Source organism: Gadus chalcogrammus, unplaced genomic scaffold (genome assembly GCF_026213295.1).
Source record: "Gadus chalcogrammus isolate NIFS_2021 unplaced genomic scaffold, NIFS_Gcha_1.0 GACHA085, whole genome shotgun sequence".
NCBI classification, from domain to species: domain Eukaryota; kingdom Metazoa; phylum Chordata; class Actinopteri; order Gadiformes; family Gadidae; genus Gadus; species Gadus chalcogrammus.
The window spans coordinates 142,501-154,964 of record NW_026613520.1 but is presented as its reverse complement, the minus strand read 5'-3'; the positions used below and the strand labels follow the sequence as shown (position 1 = coordinate 154,964).

Genomic DNA, 12,464 nt, shown 5'->3' with positions numbered 1-12,464 from the left:
TTCTTATCACCAGCCCCGCATACACCCCTACACGAATCGCAAAGCCACTATGTGGTCCCTCCCGATTAGAAAATCCATAATCATCATGGGCGATTCGAATTCAGCCCGTATCCCAAAAGTAAAACTGGACTAGATACAATGTTTCCCAGGAGCTAGGCTCAGACACATGACAGCCGTCCTACTTAGACACACGTCTCCCAGACCGGACACCAAACTCATTGTTTTATCGGTTGACATAAACAACCCTCATTAATTTCTCATGTAATTTATCTGCACCACATCAGACCCTATTAACACGCCTTAATTCATTCATCACTATAAAATACACACTTTTCGAAATACACCATTCTGAATTTCACACAACTCATGACGACATACATTGGACAGCAGACACTGCATCACACGCACTTCAACATTGGCTGTGGGAAAAAGAGTTTCCTCGACGCACATGGTTGTTGTTAAAAAGCATATTTTTACTTAACACATAGCACAACCGTCGAGTCACTTGCACAACTCAAGCCTCCCTCAATTCTAAGGCTACGTTTACACGATGACTGTCTGAACAGAAGACGCAAAAGTGGCGTTGAGTCTTCACTTTTTATTCCGCGTTTAGAGGAGAGGAAATCTGCGTGCATACGGTGTCTGAGCCATGTCTGAACGCATGCGTAGAATCTTCCTTCTCTTATCCGTGTCGCCAAAAACCAAAAAGATCCTTCTCTGTTCAGTAATACTATCTGTAAATATCCTGTAAATTTCGTGGAAATACTCCTGTATGCTTGTTAGAGCTGCCAGAGCAGCTTGAAGGTCCGACGCATGGAAATAATCTGACATGTTTGTTGTACTGGCACATGTATGTGACGTAAACACGTACGTGACGTGAGCAGATCTGAGCAGTGTTTTGCGTCTTGGCCGTTTAGACGGAAACGCTAAGGCGGAGCGTATTCAACTTTTTCACCCTGGAGGGTGGTTTCAGATTTATGCGTTTTCATGCCCCAAAAACGCTGTCACCGTCTAAACGAAAGGCACTTCCGATAAAATATTTTGTCGTTTTCACCCGCAAGCGTCCTTGTGTAAACGGGGCCTAAAACTCTGGCCTTCTTAAGGAGCACCAGAATGGGTGTGGCTCAATTAGCCCATTAGACTATTATGGCTAACAGCCAGACAGGAATATGTGCATCTTTTAAAACATGGTTTAAAACAGTGAAGATGCCATTCACATCTCCTTCCCCCTCTTTTAAGCTTGCAAACACGGTTCCAAGCGCAGTAGATAAAAAAAGGTAAAATATTGTGCAAGTAATTTGTGTTAAATAAACAGTTCAAAGAGTCTCTCTGGTGACCGCCAATCTTCATTCCAAGATCACTCCTTCTTGGCCAAACACTGCACTCTTCACATTACACAGGCCCAGCTCTGAGACTTCCTCCATCCAGACCTCCAGACCACCTGCAAAATCCGCTCAGGCCTCTGCAGTTCCAGCAAATAACTTGGCCTCTGAGCACTTTCCCTGGGCTTCAGACTGGTCCTCCACGGGATGTCATCAGGAAGTCCTCAGCCATTACTGTCCTCCGCCACTGCTGTTCTGCTAAGGCTTGGCAATAGCTCCCCACATGGCTCACGTCAGCAACAAGGAGTTCCCGAGCTATTCCTCCTTCAGGCATTGGCCAACCCCAAAGGACAGCAGTTCAACTCCACCAGTGATCTCCCCTCCCAGCAGGTCTCTTCGTCTACCTGCTCACCCTTCCCTGCGGCTTCCACCATGAAGCTCCTCGAACAATATTTTCCGAAATGTGGGTCCCCTCCACTCAGCTAGAGGAATCATCCCACCACTGCCACCAAATGTGAAAAAGAGTTTTCTCGACGCACAAGGTTGTTGTTAAAAAGCATATTTTTACTTTAAACACATAGCACAACCGTCGACTCACTTGGACAACTCAAGCCTCCCTCCAGTCTAAAACCCTGGCCTTCTTAAGGAGCACCAGAATGGGTGTGGCTCAATTAGCCTATGAGCCACAGCTGCAGACTATTACGGCTAACAGCCAGACAGGAATATGTGCATCTTTTAAAACATGGTTTAAAACAATGAAGGTGCCATTCACATCTTCACAGGCTGGATCAGTTAAACTTCGGGCGGGGACTAAGTCCCAACAGGGACACCCCCGTCCCCAGGAATCTAACATTCTGAACCTATCCACCATCTTCCATCTGTCAGAAACGGAAACTCAGCTGCTGGAGAGGGGCCTCAGTTTCATCCCCACCCCTCGTATTTCAGATCAACTCAAATTCCGAAATGGGTCCCCTAATCGGACTGAGTGGTGCGGTTGGTCGCCAACGGTCTGGAAGTCTTCCCGGAGCTCCAGAGCAGCGGGACAACGTCGCGTCTGAGGCCGAAACGGGTGCCCTAATCTGACTGAGTGGTGCGGTTGGAGAATACACTAAGCCCCACCCCTTTAGTCATGTGCTGCTTCAGAAATTGTAAATGGGCCATTCAAATTGGTTTCACATCTTTTGTGGAAGGACCAGTCAAACTGGTTTCACTTGAAGAAATTATCCAAAAATGCATTGCAGTTCCACAGTTGCTCTGTGTGTGAATGTAATGCATCCATTTATGTACAGACACAATTATTATCTTTTCCAGACCTTGGGGAATGTGTGATTGAAATGATGAATCAAAATGTGAAGTGCAAATGTTAATAAAATATCTTGAAAGTGTATCTCTGTCTTTGGAAAAAAAGCCAATCTTGGAAAAAGTCTGCAAGTGTGTTGAAGTTTACCAAAATGAGAGAAACCTCAGCAGTCCTCTAGAATGAATAAGATTTTTAATTGATATATCTCTAAAGATAAGAAACAGGATATCACCACAGAACCTCAATTTAAGTTACACAAGCTAGAACAAGTTGCAAAACAGCTACACAACAAAAACAAAAATCAGCACTAAAAAACACATATGAAACATTTCACCAAAATGGGTCATTTCACGCTTTTGGAGTCCTCATCCCCATCCTTTAAAGAGCCATCAGCACAAACAAACACACAGATGAAACATTTCACCAAACAGGGACATGTCATATGTGTCTCTGAAGGCAGATGCCCTGTAAGCTTTAGGAGTCACCCGCCGCCCCACCACCCCCCAAAGGTCAAAGGCCACGCATCATATTCAGAAAGTTTATCCATACATGCCAAGAATTGATCCACTAAAAAACATATGAAACATCTCACCAAACGGGTCATGGTACGATTTTGGAGTCCTCATCCCAGGTAGTCAGAAACTGCTTTCTTCTGAGGGTCATCCAGGCGGTTAGCTGCTGTCTCAAATACCCTCCGTACAACCTGGCTGCTCACCTGGGGGACGTTGCACTTTTGCTGGAGCTTTATCAGATCACCAGCTGCATTGTAAATTGGCTTACCGCGGGAGGACACAAAGAAAAAATCATCTCCATCCTTCTCATCCTACTCATCTCGCTTACGTTTCCTTTCGCCAGCAAGGAGCTGTGGCCGCACTTTGTTGTAATATTTCTCAAACCACGCCTCCTCCTTCTTGGACAGGACAATTGAGACCACAAAATGTGCAGCCGTCTTGTGGTCCTTTACAAAAACGATTGAATCATCATCTGCGTGTTTCCGTTCAAGCCATTCCTTGACCTGTAACAAAAAGAGGATATGCCATTGATTAGGAAATGTAAGGCTAAAATGTCAGGGTAAATTTATCAATAGAGCACATAAGAGCACAATAGAGCAGTAACACTCACCTTCATGCTCTGCACCACACATGGCCGTTGGCAGTGTCTTAGTATGACAATTGCCTCAAGATAGTATAGCACAAATATGCACTCAGTCATACTCAGGGAGGAAGAACTGTCATCAAGTTGATTCATGATTTTCACTAAGTCACCTTCACCTTTATCAAGAACAGCCAAGCATTCACGAGGTGTGGGTTGACTTTTGTCAAACAACAAGGCATGCCTCTTTTGCACAATTTCTTTGCTCGCTTGCTTAGAGAGGACACTCTGTGAAGAAGTTAAAAAACTCAAATATAACGTGCACTGCTTGTAGAGCTCCCTGTCATCCTGTCTCAAGCCGGTCCTTGTCAAGTGGAACTCCAAGAACCTTTTCAAGCACTTGATGTAATTTCCTGATGTTTGTGCCTTATACCCTGCCTTAGCCTGTTGACCCAGGAAGTCTCTGAGCTTCTCTCTGTCATTGACAAACTTCAAAGATGGTTCCGTAGGATCAGCAAAATACAGGTACCGGGAAACAGTGTCAACCTCCTGTTGGTACTTTGCATTTTCGTAATCATTCTTTAGGTAGTCGGCAAAGCGCTTGAGCAATGGATGATCTGCTGAATGCTTTTTCAAAATGCCTAAATCCTTCGCTTTCACCATTTTGTCTTTGGTATACGTTTTCTCTTGTCTACATTGAAAAAGCTCATTGCTGCCGCAAGATTCCACATCAGATGGCTCTGTCTCTCCGGGTGCCTCCCCAGGGCATTCAGAAAGGGTTTCGGTGACCAACCTTGGATTACCAATGGGCAGAGGAGGAGGGACTCCTGTCACAAACAAGTGATGGTATTTCAGCTCCTCAATCAATCCTTCGATTGGATTTGGTGATGAGACGATTTGCTTCAGGACTGCATAACTAAAAGCCCGTCCATTCTTCAGGAGGTCACACACATCTTTCTTGGCCTTTTCAACCACCTCTAGGATCTGTGGTGGTGTCTTATCCTTCATGCAGACTCTGCGCAGGTGACAGGATAGAGACTCTTGGGTCCTCAAACAAACTGGACAGAGTAGATAGTGTCTATGTGCAGCTGCAGATTTCCTGGTAATAGAAAAGAAATACGTTCATTCAGAAGTCATCACAACAAAACATTTAAAACATGGTAATACTTCATGAGCAATTACACTATATATATATATATATATATATATATATATATATATATATATAAACAGAGGCATTAAATATTACTTACTTTTCCCCAGCCATTTCTTAAGATGAGACAGTGAGTGAAGATGAATCTCTGGAAGAATTACGGCTGTTCAGAAGAATGACAAATTAGAACAATAACCTTTAAGAATGTAAGCTTTAGCTCTCTAGGCAGAATGGTCCAATCAAATTTAGCAAATTAAGAATGTAAGCTTTAGTTCTCTGGGCAGAATGGTCAAATCAAATACAGCAAATTAGAAAGGCTTTTTGAAAAGAAAACCCTTCTTGATCAGAAATAGCAATTAAAATTGCTTTTAAAGGCTATTGCCAAGGAATAACAGCGCTTTAGAAGTAGAAGGTAGCAATTAGAATTGCTTTTGATTCAATGTATGGCCAAGGAATATGCTCTTCGGAAGTTCAGTAGATTTCAGAAATTTCTGAGAGTGAATTCTTTCAAAATCAGTCCAGTATTTATGATGCCAAAGTCTTTGCTCATTGGTTAACAGAGCCCCAGTGCAGTGAAGCCCCACCCCTTTATTCATGTGCTGCTTTAGAAATTGTAAATGGCCCATTCAAATTGGTTTCACATCTTTTGGGGAAGGGCCATTCAAACTGGTTTCACTTGAAGAAATTATGCAAAACTGCCTTGCAGTTCCACAGTTGCTCTGTGTGTGAATGAAATGCATCCATTTATGTACAGACACAATTATTATCTTTTCCAGACCTTGGGGAATGTGTGATTGAAATGATGAATCAAATGTGGAGAAAAAGCCAATCTTGGAAAAAGTCTGCAAGTTTGCTGAAGTTTAACCAAAATGAGAGACACATCTTCAAAAACACAGGTAAGAACACGCCCCTTTCAGCTTGCAACAATAGCTTGTGGGGGGAGGAGCTTTATGCAACAGGCATTATAAATACTGGAATTTCATGGTGAAGAATCTTAAATGCATCAAAGGTAAGCCTTTATTTTATTTTTTATCAAAATATGTTGATATGATCTGTAGATATAGAATACACTCAGCTCTTCATGATCTACAAAAAAGTAATATCTGAATTATTTTCTCTCTTCACATACTGAAAAATGTATAGGGGTATTACTTTATTATTTTGTAATATTTGATATAGTACCATTCTCCTTTTTACATTCCATGCTTTGTAATGCCTTGTATGTAATGCCCTGCTAAGTAATGCCTTTTTTTTCTAATTCAAGTAAAACAGCAAACAGGCACTACTTGCTCTGTCCACGCTGTCTCAAAACACAAGCAAGCCTGTCTGTCCATTTGCGGAGGGTATGCTTGAAGGATGGCTCTGATGCCGATGTTAATGCCATTGTTGACAAAGCAAAGCACGATGCAGACCAATTTTTGATTTTGCTTAAATTGTGAAATATATCATATGAATCTGCATGAAAACTATTTGGGGAGATGTTAGGAACCCAGCCTCACAATCTCTGATGTTTTTTTCTATTTTTAAACATTATTTTTAGGTGTTCACCACAGGTGCTGATGCGTCAGCATATGTGCGAAAGTCCTCCATGACATACCCTCCCGATCCCCGACGGTCAGTCCGACGACCATGCACTATTTTCGGACACCTTCTGAGGACATCCTGCCCACTCTGGAGGATGGAAACAAGGGCCTAGAAGAAGAATAAAAACATTTTCACCGTTTTTGAGACTAAGTCCATCCACATTTAGGCACAGAATGGAAATAAAAACGTTTTTGGCCGTTTTTTTTACTAAGCCCATTTGGACTTGGCTCAGAAGCAGAATAAAAACATTGTAACTGTTTTTTGAGTATATCCTTGTGGACTTAGACTCAGAATTGGAATAAAAACGTTTTTGCCCATTTTTTTAGTGTCCAGCTCCAGTTAAAGTATCGCAGAGAGTAGCCTTGTAGTGCTGTGTAAGTGAGAGATCTTTTTGTCAGTCTTAACGACCCTGTCATTCACAAAAAACACTTATTTCGGGAGAGGTAAGCTCTAGAGATGCGCGGATGGGCTATTATTTCATCCGCAACCGCATCACAAAACGCTTGATCCGCCCGCCATCCATCCGCAACAATTTTTTTGACTTTTTTCAAAAAAATTGTGCGGTTTTCAAAACCGCACCCGCCCGCCATCCGCCTGTTGTTTTTAGGTATATGCGCTGCTGACGCGAGGCTAGAAAGTTCTTGCCTGTTCTTGAAAGGAGACTGATCCAATGCCGCAAAGATATTTAAAGGATAAAGTCCCTAGTATGAAAGCCTATTGGCTATGTTGTAGCCTATCCCCAGAATATTATCAGTGAAGTGACGTCTGTCTCCGATCGATGCACAGGGAGAAACTTTAAAATAGCCAAGCACATCGGCAAACCTGACCTTACCATAGGCTAGTAGGCCTACACTTTTTTATCATTGTAATAAAACGCAATTTGGTACACCATTTTAATATGGTAATATAGCCTACTGTGTTTTTTTTTTTTTGCAAAATGAAAGATAGCCTTTTAAGGAAACACGACTCGAGCCTATTAATTCCGAAATTTCACCGCATTGAAGGCTATATAGGCTACTGTAACAAGCCCAACACTTGCCTGCTTGCCTTGCAAATCAAAGTTTTCCGACTATCTTTCTTACCTTCTTTCTTAGGTGTTGATGTTACTGAGCTAGAAGTTTAACTTGTTCTGCACATCTCGCGCTGCCAATGCCTGATGTCACTTCTGAGTCAAATCACTCCATCATCTCTTTGAAATTCCATATTCCACGAGTGGTAGGCTACAATGACTGGCTGTTTTAAAATATAACTTATACGAAACAAAATAACCCAGGCAGTTTCATCTCCGAGACATTAAAGCTTCTTCCAATACTGACAGCTGTCTCATAACTTGCAGGTCTTTGGAGACGCGACATAGGACGGATCGTCACTTAATTTAAACTTTTTTGCTTCCGTTAGTGTGTGTGTGTGTGTGTGTGATAGAGACAGAGGCAGAGGCCAATTTAATGCCTGATGAGAATTGGATTATTTCAAAATGTGCTTGGAAGTAGGTAACGACATTTACCAATGTGTATATATTTTTGAATTTCGTTGGTTAAACCGCCAACCGCCCGAATTTAATTAAAATATAATTTTTTGTCACATCACCCGCCCGATCCGCGGTTTAACCGCGGAGTCCGCGGTTTAACCGCGGAGTCCGCGGTTGCAACCGCCAACCGCGCATCTCTAATATGTACACAGAGCGCAGGAGAACAGTACTAGTGATGATGATGATGATGATGAAGAGCGGTTCAGCAGCTCATCATGTCTGGTTCTCCCTCAGATGCCTGTGACCTCACACTGGACCCCAACACGGCCGGCAGACTCCTCTCTCTGTCTGAGGACAACAGGAAGGTGACGTGGGTTGGAGAGGACCAGTCGTATCCGGATCACCCAGACAGATTTGACTACTGGGAGCAGGTGTTGGGTAGAGAGGCTCTGACTGGCCGCTGTTACTGGGAGGTAGAGTGGGAAGGAGGGGTTGTTATAGGAGTGACATACAGAGGAATCACAAGGAGAGGAGGGGGTGATGACAGGAGGCTTGGACTGAACAACAAGTCCTGGAGTCTTGATTGTTATGATGATGGTTACTCTGCCTGGTACAACGGTACAGAGACAGTCCTCCCCCTCCCCCCCGCTGGCTCCACCAGAGTAGGAGTGTATCTGGACCGGCCTGCTGGCTCTCTGTCCTTCTACAGAGTGTCCCCAGGTGGAGGAGGGTCCTCAGACACACTGACACACCTCCACACCTTCTGGTCCTCCTTCACCCAGGAGGACCTCCTCCCGGGGGTCTGGGTAGGGGGGTGGGAGGGGTCCTCAGCCTCTCTGTGTCGGTTGTAGAAAACAAAACGGGCGCGGGACACCTCGCCCCTTACTAACTAGGGTTAGTGGTGGTGTAGTGGTGGTGGTGTAAGGGTTAGTGGTGGTGTAGTGGTGGTGGTGTAAGGGTTAGTGGTGGTGTAGTGGTGGTGGTGTAAGGGTTAGTGGTGGTGTAGTGGTGGTGGTGTAAGGGTTAGTGGTGGTGTAGTGGTGGTGGTGTAAGGGTTAGTGGTGGTGTAGTGGTGGTGGTGTAAGGGTTAGTGGTGGTGTAATGGTGGTGGTGTAGTGGTGGTGGTGTAAGGGTTAGTGGTGGTGTAGTGGTGGTGGTGTAAGGGTTAGTGGTGGTGTAGTGGTGGTGGTGTAAGGGTTAGTGGTGGTGTAGTGGTGGTGGTGTAAGGGTTAGTGGTGGTGTAATGGTGGTGGTGTAAGGGTTAGTGGTGGTGTAGTGGTGGTGGTGTAAGGGTTAGTGGTGGTGTAGTGGTGGTGGTGTAAGGGTTAGTGGTGGTGTAGTGGTGGTGGTGTAAGGGTTAGTGGTGGTGTAGTGGTGGTGGTGTAAGGGTTAGTGGTGGTGTAGTGGTGGTGGTGGTGTAAGGGTTAGTGGTGGTGTAGTGGTGGTGGTGGTGTAAGGGTTAGTGGTGGTGTAGTGGTGGTGGTGGTGTAAGGGTTAGTGGTGGTGTAGTGGTGGTGGTGTAAGGGTTAGTGGTGGTGTAAGGGTTAGTGGTGGTGTAGTGGTGGTGGTGTAAGGGTTAGTGGTGGTGTAGTGGTGGTGGTGTAAGGGTTAGTGGTGGTGTAAGGGTTAGTGGTGGTGTAGTGGTGGTGGTGTAAGGGTTAGTGGTGGTGTAGTGGTGGTGGTGTAAGGGTTAGTGGTGGTGTAGTGGTGGTGGTGTAAGGGTTAGTGGTGGTGTAATGGTGGTGGTGTAAGGGTTAGTGGTGGTGTAGTGGTGGTGGTGTAAGGGTTAGTGGTGGTGTAGTGGTGGTGGTGCGAGGGTTAGTGGTGGTGGTGTAAGGGTTAGTGGTGGTGTAGTGGTGGTGGTGTAAGGGTTAGTGGTGGTGTAGTGGTGGTGGTGTAAGGGTTAGTGGTGGTGTAATGGTGGTGGTGTAAGGGTTAGTGGTGGTGTAGTGGTGGTGGTGTAAGGGTTAGTGGTGGTGTAGTGGTGGTGGTGTAAGGGTTAGTGGTGGTGTAGTGGTGGTGGTGTAAGGGTTAGTGGTGGTGTAGTGGTGGTGGTGTAAGGGTTAGTGGTGGTGTAGTGGTGGTGGTGTAAGGGTTAGTGGTGGTGTAGTGGTGGTGGTGTAAGGGTTAGTGGTGGTGTAGTGGTGGTGGTGTAAGGGTTAGTGGTGGTGTAGTGGTGGTGGTGTAAGGGTTAGTGGTGGTGTAATGGTGGTGGTGTAAGGGTTAGTGGTGGTGTAGTGGTGGTGGTGTAAGGGTTAGTGGTGGTGTAATGGTGGTGGTGTAAGGGTTAGTGGTGGTGGTGTAAGGGTTAGTGGTGGTGTAATGGTGGTGGTGTAAGGGTTAGTGGTGGTGTAATGGTGGTGGTGTAAGGGTTAGTGGTGGTGTAGTGGTGGTGGTGCGAGGGCTGTGATTGGTCCGCTCGCTAAAACCCGCCGCAGAACCGAAGCAGGTTCACGACTGCCTGGAAGCGTCTGCGGGGTCATTGCTGCATCGTTGGGTTGGTGGCACCACCACTAACCCTAGTGCACTAAACCTAAAGTGTACTAGTGTACTAAACCTCCCAGGGGTGGGGGTGGCGGCTAACCCTAACCCTAACCCCAGGGGGGTCCCCAGTGGGGTCCTCAGCGCCCTAGTGGGCCCTAGTGGGGTCCTCAGCGCCCTAGTGGGGTCCTCAGCGCCCTAGTGGGCCCTAGTGGGGTCCTCAGCGCCCTAGTGGGGTCCTCAGCGCCCTAGTGGGCCCTAGTCGGGTCCTCAGCGCCCTAGTGGGCCCTAGTGGGGTCCTCAGCGCCCTAGTGGGCCCTAGTGGGGGGGTGGCGGCGGACCCCGGGGGGGGGGGCGGCAGGGGTCCTCAGCCTCTCTGTGTCGGGTGTAGAAAAACAAAAGGACCTCCTCCCTCAGCGCCTGCACGCCTGTAAACACACACACACACACACACACACACACACACACACACACACACACACACACACACACACACACACACACACACACACACACACACACACACACACACTCTAAACCCTAGAGCTGGAAACTAAAAGGCACTCTCTTTAAATGTCTTGCACACACACAGTCATAAACACATGCTCTAACGTACATGCATGCACGCACACACAAAGAAGCACACACATTTGTTGGATTATTTACACTGCAGTTTCTCTGACTGGACTTTGAAAGGTTAACATCGTTATGACATAATCAATACTGAATGTGTACAATGTCAATGTGTCTATGAGCTCAGCTAATACTCATAATGCAGATCCAACAGAGATAGTGAGGATAAGAGACTCTCCCTCTCCCTCCATCCCCCCTCTCCTCCCTCTCTCCCCCCATCTCTCTTTCCTTTGCTCCGCCCCTCCCTCTCCCCCTCTCTCCCCTTCTTCCTCTCTCCCTCTCTCCCCCGCTCCCTCTCTCCCCCGCTCCCTCTCCCCCCCCTCCCTCTCTCCCTCTCTCTCCCGTCCCTCTCTCCCTCTCTCCCCCTCTTCCTCTCTCCCTCTCTCCCCCGCTCCCTCTCTCCCCCGCTCCCTCTCCCCCCCCTCCCTCTCTCCCTCTCTCTCCCGTCCCTCTCTCCCTATCTCCCCCTCTCTCTCTCTCCCTCCTTTCTCTTTCTCCCCCTCTCCCTCTCTCCCCCCCTCCCTCTCTCCCTCTCTCCCCTTCTCCCTCGTACCAGCGCGGACGTCTCCATGATGAGCGGCCGACCGCTTGGCGTATCCCTGGCGACCCCGCTGACCTCAGTGGCGGCAGCGCCCCCTCCCTCCCCCCTCCCCCCGCCCCTCTGGGCCTCCCTCCCCCCCTCCCTCCCCCCGCCTCTCTGGGCCTCCCTCCCCCCCCTCCCTCCCCCCGCCCCTCTTGGCCTCCCTCCCCTCCCCCCTCCCCCCCTCCCTCCCCCCGCCCCTCTGGGCCTCCCTCCCCCCGCCCCTCTGGGCCTCCCTCCCCCCCTCCCTCCCACCGCCCCTCTGGGCCTCCCTCCCCCCCCTCCCTCCCCCCGCCCCTCCCCCCGCCCCTCTGGGCCTCCCTCCCCCCGCCCCTCCCCCCGCCCCTCTGGGCCTCCCTCCCCCCGCCCCTCCCCCCGCCCCTCTTGGCCTCCCTCCCCCCGCCCCTCCCCCCCGCCCCTCCCCCCGCCCCTCTTGGCCTCCCTCCCCTCTGGGCCTCCCTCCCCCCGCCCCTCTGGGCCTCCCGCCCCCCCCCTCCCTCCCGCCCCCCTCCCCCCGCCCCTCTGGGCCTCCCTCCCCCCCCTCCCTCCCTCCCCCCTCCCCCCGCCCCTCTGGGCCTCCCTCCCCTCCCCCCCCCCCCCCCCCCCCTCTGGGCCTCCCTCCCCCCCTCCCTCCCTCCCCCCGCCCCTCTGGGCCGCCCTCCCCCCCTTCCCTCCCCCCGCCCCTCTGGGCCTCCCTCCCCCCCTCTCTCACGGCGGGTGTGTTGCGTCTCGTGTCGTGACTATCCCGACGTCTGCGTCTGTGACAGGTCTCGTTGCCGTGGGTTACAGCGCCGCGGCTGCTGGCTCTGTTTGTGTCCGTCTGCCAGCGAGTGAGACGGCTCTGTGGTCCA

The 12,464-nt window shown here is 48.7% G+C and overlaps 1 protein-coding gene and 1 long non-coding RNA gene across 2 annotated transcripts; one reads left to right on the top strand and one right to left on the bottom strand.

The window, feature by feature from the left end:
- Positions 1-2,989: 2,989 nt before the first annotated feature.
- On the bottom strand, positions 2,990-7,727 carry LOC130378536 (uncharacterized). Its single transcript, XM_056585265.1, has 5 exons — positions 6,465-7,727; positions 4,968-5,030; positions 3,745-4,813; positions 3,463-3,637; positions 2,990-3,364 (listed from the first exon to the last, which is right to left on the bottom strand). Exons 2-5 carry the CDS (start codon positions 4,979-4,981, stop codon positions 3,306-3,308), a joined length of 1,317 nt encoding a protein of 438 aa, XP_056441240.1. The 5' UTR covers positions 4,982-5,030; positions 6,465-7,727; the 3' UTR covers positions 2,990-3,305.
- Positions 5,621-6,991, top strand: LOC130378537 (uncharacterized). Its single transcript, XR_008894748.1, has 3 exons — positions 5,621-5,763; positions 6,132-6,210; positions 6,408-6,991. It is a non-coding gene; the product is annotated as an uncharacterized LOC130378537 (long non-coding RNA).
- Positions 7,728-12,464: the final 4,737 nt, after the last annotated feature.